At 53.2% G+C, this 22,954-nt stretch overlaps 1 protein-coding gene across 1 annotated transcript in view; it reads left to right on the top strand.

Annotated features, from left to right (window-relative positions):
• Window positions 1–22,954, top strand: part of LOC149436183 (syntaxin-binding protein 5-like) — a 341,325-nt gene that overhangs the window by 233,208 nt on the left and 85,163 nt on the right. Inside the window, exon 5 of the mRNA XM_089661918.1 lies at window positions 8,555–8,689. Within this exon, the coding sequence (XP_089518044.1) occupies window positions 8,555–8,689 (135 nt within the window). The remainder of the gene's footprint in view (window positions 1–8,554; window positions 8,690–22,954) is intronic.

Here is a 22,954-nt window from a genome sequence, read left to right on the forward strand (position 1 = left end):
AAGGTACCAGGGGCGTCTCATGGGGCCCCCTACTGACCCCGGGCCCTCGGGCACTGCCTGAGTTTCCAAATGGTCAGTCCGCCGCTGGTTGTTACCTTCACAGACACACCAGGCACAGTTTTTTATTTTCTGTAGAAGCACCCGTACAGACGTCTGCTGAATATGTTTTCACCTGGAATAACAAACGCAGGATCGCGGGTGATGAGGACACCGGAGGACGATGGGAAACCAGCTGTCGGTCTTCATCCACGGAGCTTTCATGTCCATACAGAGCTACCAGATGCGTTTTGGTCTCTGCTGATTATAAATATGACAATGAGCCGTCCGAGCTTGTATGATTAGTAATTAAAAGAGGTGACTGAGCCTTTTCCCGCTGCAGATTTGTGACAGATTGACGTCCCTCCTCCTGGCGGGGGACGTGCTGTATTTAGCGGGGCTCGTGTAGAGAAAACTGGAGCAAATAAAATTGGATTTGCTGTCTTTAGCCTGATTTTTATTTCCCAGCGCAAATTAATAAAAGTCACATTCTGGTCAGGATTCAGCTTTCTTTCAAGGAAATGCTTTTTGTATTTCAATATTTTTATTTATTTATTATTATTATTATTATTATATATATTATTATACAGTATTTATATAGCGCCAAAGGGTTTGCTCAGCGCTGTACAGTAGCAAGAGGGACAGAACACGAGACAAGACAGTAACAATACAATACACGAGGGGTTCGAGGGCCCTGCTCCTTGGAGCTTACAATCTAGGAGGGAGGGGATAGTGGTACAGGAGGAGATGGCTGTGGGGGATGGAGTGGTGGGAGGAGTGGAGGAGGTTAGTTGTTAGGTGAGATCGGTTGTTAGGTGAGGTTGGGGTAGGCATCCCTGAAGAGGAGGGTTTTCAGGGTGCGCCTGAAGGTGAGTGTAGGTGACAGTCTGATGGATTGGGGTAGGGACAGGGGCGGACTAACAACTCATGGGGCCCCCAGGCAATAGGGGATCATGGGGCCCCTGTGTCCTTTCCCAAACTCAAAAAAGCCTATGAAAAAGGTACCAGGGGCATCTCATGGGGCCCCCTACTAACCCCGGGCCCTCGGGCAGTGCCCGAGTTTCCAAATGGTCAGTCCGCCCCTGGGTAGGGAGTTCCAGAGGATTGGGGAAGTCCTAGAGAAGTCCTGCAATTGGGCGTGGGAGGAAGAGACCAGGGAGCTAGAGAGTAGGAGGTCCTGTGAGGAGCGGAGGGCACGGGTAGGGTAGTATTTGGGTATCAGGTCAGTTATGTAGTTTGGGGCGGCGTTGTGGATGGCTTTGTAGGTCAGGGTTAGCAGTTTGAATTTGATGCGTTGGGCAATCGGGAGCCAATGAAGGGATTGGCAGAGGGGGGTGGCGGATGTGGAGCGGTTGGTGAGGTGGATGAGTCTGGCCGCTGAGTTCAGGATAGACTGGAGTGGGGATAGCGTGTGTTTGGGTAGGCCAGTGAGGAGGGAGTTGCAGTAGTCCAGGCGTGAGATGATGAGGGAGTGTACGAGTTGTTTGGTGGTGTCTGGGGTGAGGAATGTGCGTATCTTAGAGATGTTGCGGAGGTGGAGCCTGCAAGATCTAGATAGCAGTTGGATGTGGGGTAGGAAGGAGAGGTGGGAGTCCAGGGTGACACCCAGGACTTTGGCGTGTGGGGTGGGAGAGATGGTGGCGTTGTTAGTAGTGATGGAGTGGATGGGGGGGGGGGGAGACCAGGAGCTCGGTTTTGGAGAGGTTAAGTTTGAGGAAATGGAGCGACATCCAGTCTGATATGTGGTTTAGGAGGTGGGCGGAGAGTGAGGGGGTGAGTTTAAGACAGGAGCTACAAACCACGCCCACGCAGGGGCTAACAATGGCACATAGAAAAAAATAATAAACCAGCGCTCTAACACCAACAGAGCAAAGGGTGCGCCCACGCAGGGGCTATCAATGGCACATAAATGACAAAAACATTAATATAACACCGACAGTAACTCAAACTAAAGGCAGCTATCCGCTGCCACACCAAAAACAAACAGAAACAGAAAAGGAAAGAGGAGTACAAAAGGAAAAAGGTAACAAAACCAAGAGCGGGGGTTCGAGAACGCCAATACCGAGCAACATCACAACCCCAGACTAGCCGGGGGGGGCAGGAAAAGGGGCAGTCAGTGGGGTGGTTTTTATTACAGCTGACCTGGAATACTGCACTTAGAAGCGCTTCCTGTTTCACCTTCTCCTCCACTCTTTAGGAGTGCTGCTCAGTACCGGATTCCCTACACACCATCCATCATCACCTGCCATACTTCCACAGCATCCTCCACCGACGCGCCCCACTACCCACCTCACTTGAAAGTCGAGCAAGAACTGTGTGCTATTATTTTTTAATATATAAAATAAATTACCCGGCACAACAATATAGCAGATTTCCATTTTCCATTCGATATATTTGCTACACTTGATAACGTCTTTTTAACCACCTCCCGTCTGTCCGTTGTATATAAACGGCTGGACAGTGGCAGTGCAGGGTCGGGTGGCCGTTTATAAACGGCTTCCCTGCCTTCTGCTTGTGTGCGCTCCCTGGGAGCACACAGCACCACGATCCGGAGCCCACTGTGTCCTCCCCTGTGCGAGGTCCCGATCATGTGATCACTGATTGGCCAATCAGTGATCACATGCAGAGTAGTAAGCAAGATGTCACTTCTGACATCATTGCCTACTACGTGTAAAATCTGTGAATGATCACAGAGATCACATGGTACAGGGCCATTCACAACAGCTTTGTACCATGTTTCAAGCTGTGACCAATCACAGCTCACACAGTAGTTCTCAATGGCTGCAAGAATGCAGCCAGAGAGGAGAAATGATTGCTCTTACAGCCTTTATGGGTGTAAAAGCAATCAGTGTAAAAAAAAAAAAAATCTTCATCACCCCCCACAAGTAGTACAGTGTCACCATGGTGACCCCACACTGCTAGGGTGACAGTATGTAAAAAAAAAAAACATAATATAAAAAAATGAAATAAAAATGAAAAGAAAAATGTTTAAAAATTATAATTTTTGGTTATAAACTAATTTGGGTTATTTTTTTTCTTACTAAAAAGATAACGGAATAAATTTTGGACAAGATTTATGATGAAATATTATTTACAGTATTTGCAAAATGTTATTAAAAAAACACTTTTTTTTCAAAATTTTTGGACTTTTTCATTTACATAACAAAAAAAATAAAAATCCCAGCAGTGAATAAATACCACCAAAATAAAGCTTTATCTGTCTCAAAGAAAATGGTAAAAAATTCATATGGGTACAGTGTTGCATGACCGCGCAATTGTCATTCAGAGTGTGATAGCGCTGAAAGCTGAAAATTGGCCTGGGGGCAGGAAGGGGGGGAAAGCGTCCGGACTGGAAGGGGGTGAAAGTGTGCGGACTGGAAGGGGGTGAAAGCGTCCGGACTGGAAGGGGGGGAAAGCAACCGGACTGGAAGGGGGGGAAAGCAACCGGACTGGAAGGGGGTGAAAGCGTCCGGACTGGAAGGGGGGAAAGCGTCCGGACTGGAAGGGAGGGGAAAGTGTCCGGACTGGAAGGGGGGGAAAGCAACCGGACTGGAAGGGGGTGAAAACATCCGGACTGGAAGGGGGGAAAGCGTCCGGACTGGAAGGGGGGTGAAAGCGTCCAGACTGGAAGGGGGGGAGTGTCCGGACTGGAAGGGGGGGAGTGTCCGGACTGGAAGGGGGGGTGAAAGCGTCCAGACTGGAAGGGGGGGAAAGTGTCCGGACTGGAAGGGGGGGAGTGTCCGGACTGGAAGGGGGGTGAAAGTGTCCGGACTGGAAGGGGTGGAAAGTGTCCGGACTGGAAGGGGTGAAAGTGTCCGGACTGGAAGGGGGTGAAAGTGTCCGGACTGGAAGGGGGGGAAAGTGTCCAGACTGGAAGGGGGGGAAAGTGTCCGGACTGGAAGGGGGGGAGTGTCCGGACTGGAAGGGGGGGTGAAAGCGTCCGGACTGGAAGGGGGGGAAAGTGTCCGGACTAGAAGGGGGGGAGTGTCCGGACTGGAAGGGGGGTGAAAGTGTCTGGACTGGAAGGGGGGGAAAGTGTCCGGACTGGAAGAGGGGGGAAGTGTCCGGACTGGAAGGGGGGGGAAAGTGTCCGGACTGGAAGGGGGGGAAAGTGTCCGGACTGGAAGAGGGGGAAAGTGTCCGGACTAGAAGGGGGGGAGTGTCCGGACTGGAAGGGGGGTGAAAGCGTCCGGACTGGAAGGGGGGGAAAGTGTCCGGACTAGAAGGGGGGGAGTGTCCGGACTGGAAGGGGGGTGAAAGTGTCTGGACTGGAAGGGGGGGAAAGTGTCCGGACTGGAAGAGGGGGGAAGTGTCTGGACTGGAAGGGGGGGGAAAGTGTCCGGACTGGAAGGGGGGGAAAGTGTCCGGACTGGAAGAGGGGGGAAAGTGTCCGGACTGGAAGGGGTTAGTAAAAAGCGGTTAAAAACACTTCCAATGTAGTAGTACAAACAGGCTCTAATGTAATCTGTCAGTAGCAGGACTCTGTCCTCTGAGCGATGGAGCCGTTGTGCCAGCCAGCAGCTGCAGGGGGAGCTTGAGGAGAGGTGTTAAAGATGGCCGCCGCTCTGTTCGGACCGCCGGAGCACACGCTGGAACGCACACTGTCCACGGACCGGAAGTGACGTGAGCATGGTGTGGTGACGCGTTTCGGAGCATGAGCAGAGTCCTTCTTCAAGACCAACGTCCCGGCTTAGGGAGAGCCATTTAAATAGGGTATAGAGGCAGGAAAAGGGGCAGTCAGGGGGCTGACCTGGAATACTGCACTTAGAAGCGCTTCCTGTTTCACCTTCTCCTCCACTCTTTAGAAGTGCTGCTCAGTACCGGATTCCCTACACACCATCCATCATCACCTGCCATACTTCCACAGCATCCTCCACCGACGCGCCCCACTACCCACCTCACTTGAAAGTCGAACAAGAACTGTGTGCTATTATATTTGAATGTATAAAATAAATTACCCGGCACAACAATGTAGCGGGTTTCCATTTTCCATTCGATACATTTGCTACACTTGATAACGTTGTCTTCTTAACAAGTACATTTCACTTTGGGTTCCGTGTTCGAGTTTTCCATTTATCGAGCGGACTCTGGAGGAAATCTGCGACTCGGAATAAGAAGTTGTTGAAAAGAGAAACGCATCCATCGCCTGCAGCAGAGAGAGACGGTTTTTTTTTTTTGTTTTGTTTTTTTTCGATGTGCTGGCAGATTGTTTAATTCTTCCCATCACTGTGCTTAATTATATCTATGAGAAAAAAATGAGACTGCGGAGGCCGAGAACCCCCCAGATATTTGGTGTAATGGGCCTGCCTGATAATTGAAAGTTCTCTGTGAAAGAATTTAGATTTTATGGGGAGCGATGGATGCTGCTTTATTATGGAGACTTAATCCAGCAAATTCCTATTATCATTTTTATTAATATCCACAGTGGACCTCGCAGCATTCCTTCATTAGTAGTGACCATGGTTTATGTTCTGTTTTCGGCAGTTTTGGAAATCTTTTTAAAATTTTTCTTTTAAGTGTCTGTTATTCTTTATTTGATCGGAACATTTCATATATTTGGAGATGAGGAGGAAATGCTCTCTGCACATGAGCTGTTTATATATTATCGCTTTCCTTACCTCCTAGACTGGTCCTTATGCATTAAATCTGGCCTTCGGCCTCCCCTTCAGTCCTGCACATGTGTACTGGCTCCTCCCCTTCAGTCCTGCACATGTGTACTGGCTCCTCCCCTTCAGTCCTGCACATGTGTACTGGCTCCTCCCCTTCAGTCTTGCACAGACGTACACCTAGGAGGTGTGTCTGTGACAGGAGGTGTGTCTATGACAGGTGCGTGTCTATGACAGGAGGTGTGTCTATGACAGGAGGTGTGTCTATGACAGGAGGTGTTTCTATGACAGGAGGTGTGTCTATGACAGGAGGTGTGTCTATAACAGTAGGTATGTCTGTGACAGGAGGTGTGTCTATGACAGGAGGTGTGTCTGTGACAGGTGTGTGTCTGTGACAGGAGAAGTGTTTATGACAGGAGGTGTGTCTATGACAGGGTGTGTGTCTGTGACAGGAGAAGTGTTTGTGACAGGAGGTGTGTCTATGATAGGAGGTGTGTCTATGACAGGGTGTGTGTCTGTGACAGGAGAAGTGTTTGTGACAGGAGGTGTGTCTATGATAGGAGGTGTGTCTATGACAGGTGTGTGTCTCTGATAGGATGTGTGTCTATGACAGGGGGTGTGTCTATGACAGGAGGTGTGTCTATGACAGGTGTGTGTCTATGACAGGGGGTGTGTCTATGACAGGAGGTGTGTCTATGACAGGTGTGTGTCTATGATGGGTGTGTCTATGATAGGAGGTGTGTCTATGACAGGGTGTGTGTCTACGATAGGGTGTGTGTCTATGACAGGGGGTGTGTCTATGATAGGAGGTGTGTCTATGACAGGGGGAGTGTCTATGACAGGTGTGTGTCTATGATAGGAGGTGTGTCTATGACAGGAGGTGTGTCTATGACAGGTGTGTGTCTATGACAGATGTGTGTCTATGACAGGAGGTGTGTCTATGACAGGTGTGTGTCTATGATGGGGTGTGTCTATGATAGGAGGTGTGTCTATGACAGGGGGTGTGTCTATGACAGGTGTGTGTCTATGATGAGGTGTGTCTATGACAGGAGGTGTGTCTATGACAGGGGGTGTGTCTATGATATGTCACCTCAGCCGAGGCAATATCACTTTTTATTGATAAAGGTGGATTTTTCTGAAACAAATGAGTCTGTTCCTGTATACTGTGACAGGTCAGGGATATATATTTATGCGGACTTGCAAAGTCACTCAATGGTCCACCTTAATGACTGTTCAAAGAAGCTTATTTAGGGTTCACGTACACTGGCAGTTGGGGGGCAGTAAAACCCCGCAGTTGAGCCACGCTTTTACTGCCCCTCAACCCCTACAACCCCCTTAGCAGCAGAGGCAGTGGCCAGGGGTGTACACATTATACCACCTGTGGTTTTACAGCTACGCCCACTGAATGTGACCCATTAAAGGGAATGCAAGCGTCCCGCGACCACATGCATTGCACACGGTTGCAGCGCACTAAGTGCAAGCTTCTAGGGGTTAAAGGGCAATAAAATGCCTCCTTGCTATCTGAAGAGCAATCCGAACAAAGATCGCTCTTCAGAGAGCAAAACAAGGGTGAAGGAGCCCATAGAAATAATCTATTTTTTTGGAATGATGAAAGGCGGAACTTTTCTTTTGCTGATTATTGTGACATGTCAGGGATTTATTCATGCAGACTGGAGAAGTCACTGACAGGTCCACCTTAAAACAACTGCGTCTCAGACATCTATTGAAACTCTTTGCGATCCATTTTGACCGTACTGGAGGAATGAGGAACCCTCTGAGCAGGGGCAGACTGATCAATTGGAAACTCGGGCACTGCCTGAGGGCCCGGGGTCAGTAGGGGGCCCCATGAGATGCCCCTGGTACCTTTTTCATAGGCTTTTTTGAGTTTGGCAAGGACACAGGGGCCCCATGATCCCCTATTGCCCGGGGGGGCCCCATGAGTTGTCAGTCCGCCCCTGCCTCTGATGACATCTGCTGCGAAGCCTCCTGGTTATCTGACATCAGAAAGCAGCCATCTCGTAGGCCTAACCAGGATTCTGCCCCCCACTTCTGTACGATTCCGCCCCCCACTTCTGTATGATTCCGCCCCCCACTTCTGTACGATTCCGCCCCCCACTTCTGTATGATTCCGCCCCCCACTTCTGTACGATTCCGCCCCCCACTTCTGTATGATTCCGCCCCCCACTTCTGTACGATTCCGCCCCCCACTTCTGTACGATTCTGCCCCCCACTTCTATACGATTCCGCCCCCCACTTCTATACAATTCCCCCCTCCACTTCTATACAATTCCGCCCCCACTTCTATACAATTCCGCCCCCCACTTCTATACGATTCCGCCCCCCACTTCTATACGATTCCGCCCCCCACTTCTGTACAATTCCGCCCCCCACTTCTATACGATTCCGCCCCCCACTTCTGTATGATTCCGCCCCCCACGTCTGTATGATTTCGTCCCCCACTTCTGTACGATTCCGCCCCCCACTTCTATACGATTCCGCCCCCCACTTCTGTATGATTCCGCCCCCCACGTCTGTATGATTTCGTCCCCCACTTCTGTACGATTCCGCCCCCCACTTCTGTACGATTCCGCCCCCCACTTCTGTACGATTTCGCCCCCCACTACTATACGATTCCGCCACCCACTTCTATACGATACCGCCCCCCACTTCTATACGATTCCGCCCCCCACTTCTATACGATTCCGCCACCCACTTCTATACGATTCCGCCCCCCACTTCTATACGATTCCGCCACCCACTTCTATACGATTCCGCCCCCCACTTCTATACGATTGCGCCCCCCACTTCTATACGATTGCGCCCCCCCACTTCTGTACTGTTAGAGATATTAGTCGATGATGAAATGTTCGGCATATTTCTCTGATTGATGGAACTTCTCTGATCTCTTTCAGGATTACGTGCTGCCATCTGCCTTTCCAGAGTAAATGGCTCTATGTGGGGACAGAGAGAGGAAACACGCACATTGTAAATATTGAATCCTTCGTTCTGTCTGGATACGTTGTCATGTGGAACAAGGCGATAGAGCTGTGAGTATCTCCATGTACTGATGGTTATCATTGTGTGACCCGGCACTGTCATCTGCTGGATGATTCCAAATATCTACACAATGTAATGTATGGGGGCTTCTGTGAACCTTCCTTCATGTTCCTTGTAATGGGACCCCAAGTGTTGTTGGGTCTTACTAGGCCAGATATGGCAGTGTTACCTCAGGGATCAGGGTTCTGATATTCTGGACCCCAAGGGGTTTATTTACTAAAGCTGGAGAGTCCAAAATCAGACTCCCTTCTGCATAGAAACCAATCAGCTTCCAGGTTTCATTGCCAAAGCTTCATTGAACAAGCTGAGGTTAGAAGCTGATTGGTTTCTATGCAGAAGGAAGTCTGATTTTGGACTCTCCAGCTTTAGTAAATAAACCCCCAAGTGTCAGTGTGTCATTGTTCTGGGACCCCCAAGTGTCAGTGTGTCATTGTTCTGGGACCCCCAAGTGTCAGTGTATCATTGTTCTGGATCCCCAAGTGTCAGTGTATCATTGTTCTGGGTCTCCCAAGTGTCAGTGTGTCATTGTTCTGGGTCTCCCAAGTGTCAGTGTGTCATTGTTCTGGGTCTCCCGAGTGTCAGGGTGTCATTATTCTGGGTCTCCCAAGTGTCAGTGTGTCATTGTTCTGGACCCCCAAGTGTCAGTGTGTCATTGTTCTTGGACCCCCAAGTGTCAGGGTGTCATTATTCTGGGTCTCCCAAGTGTCAGTGTGTGATTGCTCTGGGTCTCCCAAGTGTCAGTGTGTCATTGTTCTGGGACCCCCAAGTGTCAGTGTATCATTGTTCTGGATCCCCAAGTGTCAGTGTATCATTGTTCTGGATCCCCAAGTGTCAGTGTATCATTGTTCTGGGTCTCCCAAGTGTCAGTGTGTCATTGTTCTGGGTCTCCCAAGTGTCAGTGTGTCATTGTTCTGGGTCTCCCAAGTGTCAGGGTGTCATTATTCTGGGTCTCCCAAGTGTCAGTGTGTCATTGTTCTGGACCCCCAAGTGTCAGTGTGTCATTGTTCTTGGACCCCCAAGTGTCAGGGTGTCATTATTCTGGGTCTCCCAAGTGTCAGTGTCATTGTTCTGGGACCCCCCAAGTGTCAGTGTGTCATTATTCTGGGCCTCCCAAGTGTCCATATGTCAATGTTCTGGGACCCCCAAGTGTCAGTGTGTCATTGTTCTTGGACCCCCAAGTGTCAGTGTGTCATTGTTCTGGACCCCCAAGTGTCAGTGTGTCATTATTCTGGGCCTCCCAAGTGTCCGTGTGTCATTGTTCTGGGACCCCCAAATGTCAGTGTGTCATTGTTCTGGACACCCAAGTGTCAGTGTGTCATTGTTCTGGACCCCCAAGTGTCAGTGTGTCATTGTTCTGGACCCCCAAGTGTCAGTGTGCCATAGTTCTGAGACCCAAGTGTCAGTGTGTCATTATTCTGGGACCCCCAATTGTCAGTGTGTCATTGGACCCCCAAGTGTCAGTGTGTCTTTGTTCTGGGACCCCCAAGTGTCAGTGTGTCTTTGTTCTGGGACCCCCAAGTGTCAGTGTATTATTGTTCTTGGACCCCCAAGTGTCAGTGTGTCATTGTTCTAGACCCCCAAGTGTCAGTGCGTCATTGTTCTGGGTCTCCCAAGTGTCAGTGTGTCATTGTTCTGGGTCTCCCAAGTGTCAGTGTGTCATTGTTCTAGACCCCCAAGTGTCAGTGCGTCATTGTTCTGGGTCTCCCAAGTGTCAGTGTGTCATTGTTCCGGGTCTCCCAAGTGTCAGTGTGTCATTGTTCTGGGACCCCCAAGTGTCAGTGTGTCATTGTTCTGGGACCCCCAAGTGTCAGTGTGTCATTGTTCTGGGACCCCCAAGTGTCAGTGTGTCATTGTTCTGGGACCCCCAAGTGTCAGTGTGTCTGGACCCCCAAGTGTCAGTGTGTCATTGTTCTGAGATCCCCAAGTGTCAGGGTGTCATTGTTCTTGACCCCCAAGTGTCAGTGTGTCATTGTTCTGGGACCCCCAAGTGTCAGTGCATCATTGTTCTGGGACCCCTATGTGTCAGTGTGTCATTTTTATGGGTCTCCCAAGTGTCAGTGCATCATTGTTCTGGGACCCCCAAGTGTCAGTGTGTCTTTGTCCTGGGACCCCCAAGTGTCAGTGTGTCATTATTCTGGGACCCCCAAGTGTCAGTGTGTCTTTGTCCTGGGACCCCCAAGTGTCAGTGTGTCATTGTTCTTGGACCCCCAAGTGTCAGTGTGTCATTGTTCTGGACCCCCAAGTGTCAGTGTGTCATTATTCTGGGCCTCCCAAGTGTCCGTGTGTCATTGTTCTGGGACCCCCAAATGTCAGTGTGTCATTGTTCTGGACACCCAAGTGTCAGTGTGTCATTGTTCTGGACCCCCAAGTGTCAGTGTGTCATTGTTCTGGACCCCCAAGTGTCAGTGTGCCATAGTTCTGAGACCCCCAAGTGTCAGTGTGTCATTGGACCCCCAAGTGTCAGTGTGTCTTTGTTCTGGGTCTCCCAAGTGTCAGTGTGTCATTGTTCTGGGACCCCCAAGTGTCAGTGTGTCTTTGTTCTGGGACCGCCAAGTGTCAGTGTATTATTGTTCTTGGACCCCCAAGTGTCAGTGTGTCATTGTTCTAGACCCCCAAGTGTCAGTGCGTCATTGTTCTGGGTCTCCCAAGTGTCAGTGTGTCATTGTTCTGGGACCCCCAAGTGTCAGTGTGTCATTGTTCTGGGACCCCCAAGTGTCAGTGTGTCATTGTTCTGGGACCCCCAAGTGTCAGTGTGTCTGGACCCCCAAGTGTCAGTGTGTCATTGTTCTGGACCCCAAGTGTCAGTGTGTCATTGTTCTGGAACCCCCAAGTACCAGTGTGTCTGGACCCCCAAGTGTCAGTGTGTTATTGTTCTGGAGCCCCTAAGTGTCAGTGTGTCATTGTTCTGGGACCCCAAGTGTCAGTGTGTCATTGTTCTGGGTCTCCCAAGTGTCAGTGTGTCATTGTTCTGGGTCTCCCAAGTGTCAGTGTGTCATTGTTCTGGGACCCCCAAGTGTTAGTGTGCCATTGTTCTGGACCCCAAGTGTCAGTGTGTCATTGTTCTGGGTCTCCCAAGTGTCAGTGTGTCATTGTTCTGGGTCTCCCAAGTGTCAGTGTGTCATTGTTCTGGTTCCCCCAAGTGTCAGTGTGTCATTGTTCTGGTTCCCCCAAGTGTCAGGGTGTCATTGTTCTGGGTCTCCCAAGTGTCAGTGTGTCATTGTTCTGGGTCTCCCAAGTGTCAGTGTGTCATTGTTCTGGGACCCCCAAGTGTCAGTGTGTCATTGTTCTGGGACCCCCAAGTGTCAGTGTGTCATTGTTCTGGGACCCCCAAGTGTCAGTGTGTCATTGTTCTGGGACCCCCAAGTGTCAGTGTGTCTGGACCCCCAAGTGTCAGTGTGTCATTGTTCTGGACCCCAAGTGTCAGTGTGTCATTGTTCTGGAACCCCCAAGTACCAGTGTGTCTGGACCCCCAAGTGTCAGTGTGTTATTGTTCTGGAGCCCCTAAGTGTCAGTGTGTCATTGTTCTGGGACCCCAAGTGTCAGTGTGTCATTGTTCTGGGTCTCCCAAGTGTCAGTGTGTCATTGTTCTGGGTCTCCCAAGTGTCAGTGTGTCATTGTTCTGGGTCTCCCAAGTGTCAGTGTGTCATTGTTCTGGGACCCCCAAGTGTTAGTGTGCCATTGTTCTGGACCCCAAGTGTCAGTGTGTCATTGTTCTGGGTCTCCCAAGTGTCAGTGTGTCATTGTTCTGGGTCTCCCAAGTGTCAGTGTGTCATTGTTCTGGGACCCCCAAGTGTTAGTGTGCCATTGTTCTGGACCCCAAGTGTCAGTGTGTCATTGTTCTGGGTCTCCCAAGTGTCAGTGTGTCATTGTTCTGGGTCTCCCAAGTGTCAGTGTGTCATTGTTCTGGTTCCCCCAAGTGTCAGTGTGTCATTGTTCTGGTTCCCCCAAGTGTCAGGGTGTCATTGTTCTGGGTCTCCCAAGTGTCAGTGTGTCATTGTTCTGGGTCTCCCAAGTGTCAGTGTGTCATTGTTCTGGGACCCCCAAGTGTCAGTGTGTCATTGTTCTGGGACCCCCAAGTGTCAGTGTGTCATTGTTCTGGGACCCCCAAGTGTCAGTGTGTCATTGTTCTGGGACCCCCAAGTGTCAGTGTGTCTGGACCCCCAAGTGTCAGTGTGTCATTGTTCTGGACCCCAAGTGTCAGTGTGTCATTGTTCTGGAACCCCCAAGTACCAGTGTGTCTGGACCCCCAAGTGTCAGTGTGTTATTGTTCTGGAGCCCCTAAGTGTCAGTGTGTCATTGTTCTGGGACCCCAAGTGTCAGTGTGTCATTGTTCTGGGTCTCCCAAGTGTCAGTGTGTCATTGTTCTGGGTCTCCCAAGTGTCAGTGTGTCATTGTTCTGGGTCTCCCAAGTGTCAGTGTGTCATTGTTCTGGGACCCCCAAGTGTTAGTGTGCCATTGTTCTGGACCCCAAGTGTCAGTGTGTCATTGTTCTGGGTCTCCCAAGTGTCAGTGTGTCATTGTTCTGGGTCTCCCAAGTGTCAGTGTGTCATTGTTCTGGTTCCCCCAAGTGTCAGTGTGTCATTGTTCTGGTTCCCCCAAGTGTCAGGGTGTCATTGTTCTGGGTCTCCCAAGTGTCAGTGTGTCATTGTTCTGGGTCTCCCAAGTGTCAGTGTGTCATTGTTCTGGGACCCCCAAGTGTCAGTGTGTCATTGTTCTGGGTCTCCCAAGTGTCAGTGTGTCATTGTTCTGGGTCTCCCAAGTGTCAGTGTGTCATTTTTCTGGGTCCCCAAGTGTCAATTTGTCATTGTTCTGGGACCCCCAGGGGTTAGTATGCCATTGTTCTGGACCCTCAAATGTCAATGTCATTGTTCTGGGACCCCCAAGTGTCAGTGTGTCATTGTTCTGGGACCCCCAACTGTCAGTGTGTCATCGAACCGAGGGCCCCTAAGTGTCAGTGTGGATGGGCCACTGTTGTGTATCATAGGAATGATAATCTGCAACCCTTTGACATAATGTATTCTGCGCTCTCATCTTGTCATCTAAAGCCACGTGCCCATGGAGGAGACAGGGGAGCATGTCCAGGGTTCAGGCAGGGGAGCGTGTCCAGGGTTCAGGGAGGGGAGCGTGTCCAGGGTTCAGGCAGAGGAACGTGTGCAGGGTTCAGGCAGGGTAGCGTGTCCAGGGTTCAGGCAGGGGAGCGTGCCCAGGGTTCAGGCAGGGGAGCGTGCCCAGGGTTCAGACAGGGGAGCGTGTCCAGGGTTCAGGCAGGGTAGCGTGTCCAGGGTTCAGACAGGGGAGCGTGTCCAGAGTTCAGGCAGGGGAGCGTGTCCAGGGTTCAGGCAGGGGAGCGTGTCCAGGGTTCAGACAAAGCAGCGTGTCCAGGGTTCAGGCAGGGGAGCGTGTCCAGGGTTCAGGCAGGGGAGCGTTTCCAGGGTTCAGACAAAGGAGCGTGTCTAGGGTTCAGGCAGGGGAGCGTGTCCAGGGTTCAGGCAGGGGAGCGTGTCCAGGGTTCAGGCAGGGGAGCGTGTCCAGGGTTCAGACAAAGGAGCGTGTCCAGGGTTCAGGCAGGGGAGCGTTCCAGGGTTCAGGCAGAGAAACGTGTCCAGGGTTCAGGCAGGGGAACGTGTCCGGTGTCCAGGCAGGGGAACGTGTCCAGGGTACAGGCAGGGGAGCGTGTCCAGGGTTCAGGCAGGGAAACGTGTCCGGGGTCCAGGCAGGGGAGCGTGTCCAGGGTACAGGCAGGGGAGCGTGTCCAGGGTACAGGCAGGGGAGCGTGTCCAGGGTTCAGGCAGGGGAACGTGTCCGGGGTCCAGGCAGGGGAACGTGTCCAGGGTTCAGACAAAGCAGCGTGTCCAGGGTTCAGGCAGGGGAGCGTGTCCAGGGTTCAGGCTGGGGAGCGTGTCCAGGGTTCAGGCAGCGGAGCGTGTCCAGGGTTCAGGCGGGGGAACGTGTCCGGGGTCCAGGCGGGGGAACGTGTCCGGGGTCCAGGCGGGGGAACGTGTCCAGGGTTCAGGCTGGGGAGCGTGTCCAGGGCTCAGGCGGGGGAGCGTGTCCGGGGTTCAGGAAGGGGAGCGTGTCCAGGGTTCAGGCGGGGGAGCGTGTCCAGGGTTCAGGCAGCGGAGCGTGTCCAGGGTTCAGGCAGGGGAGCGTGTCCGGGGTTCAGGCTGGGGAGCGTGTCCAGGGTTCAGGCTGGGGAGCGTGTCCAGGGTTCAGGCAGGGGAGCGTGTCCAGGGTTCAGGCTGGGGAGCGTGTCCAGGGTTCAGGCAGGGGAACGTGTCCGGGGTCCAGGCAGGGGAACGTGTCCAGGGTTCAGACAAAGCAGCGTGTCCAGGGTTCAGGCAGGGGAGCGTGTCCAGGGTTCAGGCTGGGGAGCGTGTCCAGGGTTCAGGCAGCGGAGCGTGTCCAGGGTTCAGGCGGGGGAACGTGTCCGGGGTCCAGGCGGGGGAACGTGTCCAGGGTTCAGGCTGGGGAGCGTGTCCAGGGTTCAGGCAGCGGAGCGTGTCCAGGGCTCAGGCGGGGGAGCGTGTCCGGGGTTCAGGAAGGGGAGCGTGTCCAGGGTTCAGGCGGGGGAGCGTGTCCAGGGTTCAGGCAGCGGAGCGTGTCCAGGGTTCAGGCAGGGGAGCGTGTCCGGGGTTCAGGCTGGGGAGTGTGTCCAGGGTTCAGGCAGGGGAGCGTGTCCAGGGTTCAGGCTGGGGAGCGTGTCCAGGGTTCAGGCAGGGGAGCGTGTCCAGGGTTCAGGCTGGGGAGCGTGTCCAGGGTTCAGGCAGGGGAGCGTGTCCAGGGTTCAGACAAAGCAGCGTGTCCAGGGTTCAGGCAGGGGAGCGTGTCCAGGGTTCAGGCAGGGGAGCGTGTCCAGGGTTCAGGCAGGGGAACGTGTCCGGGGTCCAGGCAGGGGAACGTGTCCGGGGTTCAGGCAGGGGAGCGTGTCCAGGGTACAGGCAGGGGAGCGTTTCCAGGGTTCAGGCAGGGGAACGTGTCCGGGGTCCAGGCAGGGGAACGTGTCCGGGGTTCAGGCAGGGGAGCGTGTCCGGGGTCCAGGCAGGGGAACGTGTCCAGGGTTCAGACAAAGCAGCGTGTCCAGGGTTCAGGCAGGGGAGCGTGTCCAGGGTTCAGGCTGGGGAGCGTGTCCAGGGTTCAGGCAGCGGAGCGTGTCCAGGGTTCAGGCGGGGGAACGTGTCCGGGGTCCAGGCGGGGGAACGTGTCCAGGGTTCAGGCTGGGGAGCGTGTCCAGGGTTCAGGCAGCGGAGCGTGTCCAGGGCTCAGGCAGGGGAACGTGTCCAGGGTTCAGACAAAGCAGCGTGTCCAGGGTTCAGGCAGGGGAGCGTGTCCAGGGTTCAGGCTGGGGAGCGTGTCCAGGGTTCAGGCAGCGGAGCGTGTCCAGGGTTCAGGCGGGGGAGCGTGTCCGGGGTCCAGGCGGGGGAACGTGTCCGGGGTTCAGGGAGGGGAGCGTGTCCAGGGTTCAGGCAGAGGAACGTGTGCAGGGTTCAGGCAGGGTAGCGTGTCCAGGGTTCAGGCAGGGGAGCGTGCCCAGGGTTCAGGCAGGGGAGCGTGCCCAGGGTTCAGACAGGGGAGCGTGTCCAGGGTTCAGGCACGGTAGCGTGTCCAGGGTTCAGACAGGGGAGCGTGTCCAGAGTTCAGGCAGGGGAGCGTGTCCAGGGTTCAGGCAGGGGAGCGTGTCCAGGGTTCAGACAAAGCAGCGTGTCCAGGGTTCAGGCAGGGGAGCGTGTCCAGGGTTCAGGCAGGGGAGCGTTTCCAGGGTTCAGACAAAGGAGCGTGTCTAGGGTTCAGGCAGGGGAGCGTGTCCAGGGTTCAGGCAGGGGAGCGTGTCCAGGGTTCAGACAAAGGAGCGTGTCCAGGGTTCAGGCAGGGGAGCGTTCCAGGGTTCAGGCAGAGAAACGTGTCCAGGGTTCAGGCAGGGGAACGTGTCCGGGGTCCAGGCAGGGGAACGTGTCCAGGGTACAGGCAGGGGAGCGTGTCCAGGGTTCAGGCAGGGGAGCGTGTCCAGGGTTCAGGCAGGGGAACGTGTCCGGGGTCCAGGCAGGGGAACGTGTCCGGGGTTCAGGCAGGGGAGCGTGTCCAGGGTACAGGCAGGGGAGCGTGTCCAGGGTTCAGGCAGGGGAACGTGTCCGGGGTCCAGGCAGGGGAACGTGTCCAGGGTTCAGACAAAGCAGCGTGTCCAGGGTTCAGGCAGGGGAGCGTGTCCAGGGTTCAGGCTGGGGAGCGTGTCCAGGGTTCAGGCAGCGGAGCGTGTCCAGGGTTCAGGCGGGGGAACGTGTCCGGGGTCCAGGCGGGGGAACGTGTCCGGGGTCCAGGCGGGGGAACGTGTCCAGGGTTCAGGCTGGGGAGCGTGTCCAGGGTTCAGGCAGCGGAGCGTGTCCAGGGCTCAGGCGGGGGAGCGTGTCCGGGGTTCAGGAAGGGGAGCGTGTCCAGGGTTCAGGCGGGGGAGCGTGTCCAGGGTTCAGGCAGCGGAGCGTGTCCAGGGTTCAGGCAGGGGAGCGTGTCCGGGGTTCAGGCTGGGGAGCGTGTCCAGGGTTCAGGCAGGGGAGCGTGTCCAGGGTTCAGGCTGGGGAGCGTGTCCAGGGTTCAGGCAGGGGAGCGTGTCCAGGGTTCAGACAAAGCAGCGTGTCCAGGGTTCAGGCAGGGGAGCGTGTCCAGGGTTCAGACAAAGCAGCGTGTCCAGGGTTCAGGCAGGGGAGCGTGTCCAGGGTTCAGGCAGGGGAGCGTGTCCAGGGTTCAGGCAGGGGAACGTGTCCGGGGTCCAGGCAGGGGAGCGTGTCCGGGGTTCAAGCAGGGGAGCGTGTCCAGGGTACAGGCAGGGGAGCGTGTCCAGGGTTCAGGCAGGGGAACGTGTCCGGGGTCCAGGCAGGGGAACGTGTCCGGGGTTCAGGCAGGGGAGCGTGTCCGGGGTCCAGGCAGGGGAACGTGTCCAGGGTTCAAACAAAGCAGCGTGTCCAGGGTTCAGGCAGGGGAGCGTGTCCAGGGTTCAGGCTGGGGAGCGTGTCCAGGGTTCAGGCAGCGGAGCGTGTCCAGGGTTCAGGCGGGGGAACGTGTCCGGGGTCCAGGCGGGGGAACGTGTCCAGGGTTCAGGCTGGGGAGCGTGTCCAGGGTTCAGGCAGCGGAGCGTGTCCAGGGCTCAGGCGGGGGAGCGTGTCCGGGGTTCAGGAAGGGGAGCGTGTCCAGGGTTCAGGCGGGGGAGCGTGTCCAGGGTTCAGGCAGCGGAGCGTGTCCAGGGTTCAGGCAGGGGAGCGTGTCCGGGGTTCAGGCTGGGGAGCGTGTCCAGGGTTCAGGCAGGGGAGCGTGTCCAGGGTTCAGGCTGGGGAGCGTGTCCAGGGTTCAGGCAGGGGAGCGTGTCCAGGGTTCAGGCAGAGGAACGTGTCCAGGGTTCAGGCTGGGGAGCGTGTCCAGGGTTCAGGCAGGGGAGCGTGTCCGGGGTCCAGGCAGGGGAACGTGTCCGGGGTCCAGGCAGGGGAACGTGTCCAGGGTTCATACAAAGCAGCGTGTCCAGGGTTCAGGCAGGGGAGCGTGTCCAGGCAGGGGAGCGTGTCCAGGGTTCAGGCAGGGGAGCGTGTCCAGGGTTCAGGCAGGGGAGCGTGTCCAGGCAGGGGAGCGTGTCCAGGGTTCAGGCAGCGGAGCGTGTCCAGGGTTCAGGCTGGGGAGCGTGTCCAGGGTTCAGGCAGGGGAGCGTGTCCAGGGTTCAGGCGGGGGAGCGTGTCCAGGGTTCAGGCGGGGGAGCGTGTCCAGGGTTCAGGCGGGGGAACGTGTCCAGGGTTCAGGCGGGGGAGCGTGTCCAGGGTTCAGGCGGGGGAACGTGTCCAGGGTTCAGGCTGGGGAGCGTGTCCAGGGTTCAGGCAGGGGAGCGTGTCCAGGGTTCAGGCGGGGGAGCGTGTCCAGGGTTCAGGCGGGGGAGCGTGTCCAGGGTTCAGGCGGGGGAACGTGTCCAGGGTTCAGGCGGGGGAACGTGTCCAGGGTTCAGGCAGGGGAGCGTGTCCAGGGTTCAGGCTGGGGAGCGTGTCCAGGGTTCAGGCAGGGGAACGTGTCCAGGGTTCAGGCGGGGGAGCGTGCCCAGGGTTCAGGGAAGAACTGCAGCTCAGTGTGTAATGTTCCAATGTGTATTATAGGGTGTAGTGTAAGTCCGGTAATGACTGTGATAAACAGGGTGTGATTTGTGATCTTTCCCTCTCCCTCTGATCTTACCCCCCCCCCATTAGTGACTGTGTAAATTGTGAGGATGAAATGCCGCAGCCTTTCCCGAGCCGGTTTTATGTTGTGGCATTTAGGAAATGAATACAAATCTAGCAGGTTTGCAATTATTAAAGTGATACATTTTCTTCTCTGTACATAAATCACCGGCTTCAGCTGTGACCTTTCCGCAGATCTAGGATTGCCGGCCTCGCCGCCGCTCTCCTCTGCTTCCAGTCACCTCTACAACTCCGGGATCATACATTCCGAGGAACGTTCCTACCTGTCAAACCCGACTTTCTTCATCTTGGAAATATTTAAACTGCCCGTCAAAACACTGACAAATCCCAAGAGTCAGGTAGCCTTTTAGCTCCTCCTGGGCCCCTACTGTTTAGCCAATAGAAGATTGTTTAATAATGTCTCAGGAATTCCTTGTGGCAATTGGAATTGGTTGATTGGCTACTAAAGGCTGAGAGACAGAATAGCAACAGGTGTCTCTCATACAGGTAACAAGCTGAGATTAGAAGCAGTCTCTTAAAGGGAGTGCTGCTAATTTATTTATTTCAGGTACTTATATAACACCGTCAATTTACACAGTATATTGTACATTCACATCAGTCCCTAACCCTCAAGGAGTGTACAATCTAAGGTCCCTAACCCTCAAGGGGCATACAGTCTAAGGTCCCTAACTCACATTCATACATACACATGCTAGGGACAATTTAGACAGGAGCCAATTCACCTACCAGCATGTCTTTGGAGTGGGGGAGGAAACTAGAGTACCTGGAGGAAACCCCCACAGGGAGAACATGCAAACTCTATGCAGGAGGCGCCATGGTCGGGAATCGAACCCATGACCCATTTACTGCAAGGTGGATGTGCTAACCACTAAGCCACTGTGCCACCCATGCTAATCTCATTGTGTTACCTGTATAAAAGACACCTGTCCACAGGAGCAATCAAACCATCAGATTCCAAACTCTCCACCATGGCAAAGACCAAAGAGCTGTCCAAGGATGTCAGGGACAAGATGGTAGACCTACACAAGGCTGGACTGGGCTACCAAACTATGGCCAAGCAGCTTTTTTTTTTATCCCATCCCCAGCTTTTATAAACCTCACATCTCCCCTTGAATTTGTAAACATTAAAAAAAAAATGCTGTATACAGCAAAGGAAATGTGTATTTGCTCCCCGGCTGATGTTGAATGTTCGCCCCTCACAAAGAAATGATCGGTCTAACAATGGAATGTTCGGTGTATTGTAACACTGAGAGACAGAATAGCAACAAATAAACACCAAACAGAGCATGTGCACACTTGCCACTGCTGCCCTAACTATGGCAGATAGATTGGGGACAGCAAATAAGTGGAGGATCAGAGAAGACAGGATCAGGATCAAACAGCCTTTTTACACAATGAGGAGGCTTAACCCCTTCGGTTCCACAGGGAGTATAACAAGCATGCTTTACTGCATCTACAGTGAAGGAAATGTGTATTTGCTCCCCGGCTGATGTTGAATGTTCGCCCCTCACACAGAAATGATCGGTCTAACAATGGAATGTTCGCCCCTCACACAGAAATGATCGGTCTAACAATGGAGTGTTCGCCCCTCACACAGAAATGATCGGTCTAACAATGGAATGTTCGCCCCTCACACAGAAATGATCGGTCTAACAATGGAATGTTCGGTGTAACACTGAGAGTCAGAATACAACAACAAATTCAGCAGAGATGCGTCTAACAAATGATGACTGATCTGCATGTTCATGAGGGAAATAAGGATTTGATCCCCTATCATTCAGCAGGATTTCTGGCTCCCAGGTGTCTTTCATACAGGTAACAAGCTGAGATTAGAAGCAGTCTCTTAAAGGGAGTGCTGCTAATCTCATTGTGTTACCTGTATAAAAGACACCTGTCCACAGGAGCAATCAAACCATCAGATTCCAAACTCTCCACCATGACAAAGACCAAAGAGCTGTCCAAGGATGTCAGGGACAAGATGGTAGACCTACACAAGGCTGGACTGGGCTACCAAACTATGGCCAAGCAGCTTGGTGAGAAGGTGACAACAGTTGGTGCAATCATTCACAAATGGCAGAAACACAAAACAAGTGTCAGTCTCCCTAGGTCTGGTGCACCATGCAAGATCTCACCTCGTGGAGTGTCAATGATCATGAGAACAGTGAGGAATCATCCCAGAACTACACGTGAGGATCTTGTCAATGATCTCCAGGCAGCTGGGACCACAGTCACCAAGAAAACAATTGGTAACACACTACGCCGACAAGGACTGAAATCCTGCAGTGCCCGCAAGGTCCCTCTGCTCAAGAAAGCCCATGTCCAGGCCCGTCTGAAGTCTGCCACTGAACATCTGAATGATGCCGAGGAGGACTGGTGGGAAGTGTTGTGGTCAGATGAGACCAAAATCCAGCTCTTTGGCATCAACAACTCGCCGTGTTTGGAGGAGGGCATGTCTATGACCTCAAGAACACCATCCCAACTGTGAAACATGGTGGTGGAAACATTCTGCTTTGGGGGTGTTTTTCTGCTAAGGGGACAGGACAACTGCACCGCATAAAAGGGACGATGGACGGGGCAATGTACTGTCAAATCTTGGGTGAGAACCTTCTTCCCTCAGCCAGGGCATTGAAAATGGGTGGTGGATGGGTGTTCCAGCATGACAATGACCCAAAACACACGGCCAAGGCAACAAAGGAGCGGCTCCAGAAGAAGCACATTAAGGTCCTGGAGTGGCCTAGCCAGTCTCCAGACCTTCATCCGATTGAAAATCTGTGGAGGGAGCTGAAAGTTCGAGTTGCCAAATGTCAGCCACCAAACCTTAATGACTTGGAGAGGATCTGCCAAGAGGAGTGGGCCAAAATCCCTCCTGAGATGTGTGCGAACCTGGGGGCCAACTCCAGGAAACGCTGAATTTGTTGTTGCTATTCTGTCTCTCAGTGTTACAATACACCGAACATTTGATTTTTAGACCGTTCATTTCTTTGTGAGGGGCGAACATTCAAAATCAGCCGGGGAGCAAATACGCATTTCCTTCACTGTATGTAAGAGTTTCCAACCACTTCGATGTATTTAGTGCATTATTCTCAAGCTCTGGGTTTAACCCAGGGGCGGACTGACAACTCATGGCCCCCGGGCAATAGGGGATCACGGGGCCCCTGTGTCCTTGCCCAAATTTAAAAAAGCCTATGAAAAAGGTACCAGGGACATCTCATGGGGCCCCCTACTGACCCCGGGCCCTCGGGCAGTGCCCGAGTTTCCAAATGGTCAGTCCGCCCCTGGTTTAACCCCTTCAGTACCAACGTGTTTCTTCATTTCTAAATATCACTCAAACCGCCCTCTCCGTTCCTGTCATGATCTCCTAATCTCAAGCTCCCTTGTCTCCTTCTCCCACGCTCGTCTCCAGGACCTCGCGAGAGCTTTTGTCATCCTCTGGAACTCTCTACCTCAGTCTGTCCGGCTATCCCCTACTCTGGCTGCCTTTAGGCGATCCCTGAAAACTCTTCTCTTCAGGGAAGCCTATTAAATTGAACATTTATCACTTTTATCAGCTCATCCCCCACAGTTATATCCCTTTGTACCACTTGCCTCACCCTGTTAGATTGTAAGCTCCCAGGATCAGGGCCCTCCTATCCCTCTTGTATTGAACTGTATTGAACTGTGTTGTCTCCCGTTATATTGTAAAGTGCTGAGCAAACTGTTGGCGCCATAAATCCTGTATAATAATAATTTCCAAAGAAAATTGTATCAAAAAATTAGATCGCCTTAGGGTCGTTCCGGGGAGTTTCATGCTATTCTGGCATTTACATTTTAACAGAACGTAAGGGAAAGGGTTTTTTTTCTCTTTTGTAGTAAAAAATCATCTGTTATTAACCACTTCCATACCGGGCAATTTTACACCTTCCTGCCCAGGCCATTTTCCAGGTTTCAGCGCTCTCACACTTTGAATGACAATTGCGCGATCATACAACATTGTACCCAAACTAAAATTTTATCATTTTCTTCACACAACTAGAGCTTTCTTTTGGTGGTGTTTAATCACCGCCGGGGTTTTTATTT

Source organism: Staurois parvus, unplaced genomic scaffold (genome assembly GCF_062004578.1).
Source record: "Staurois parvus isolate SC_StPar_1 unplaced genomic scaffold, SC_StPar_1.0 ptg001406l, whole genome shotgun sequence".
Classification (NCBI taxonomy): Eukaryota; Metazoa; Chordata; class Amphibia; order Anura; family Ranidae; genus Staurois; species Staurois parvus.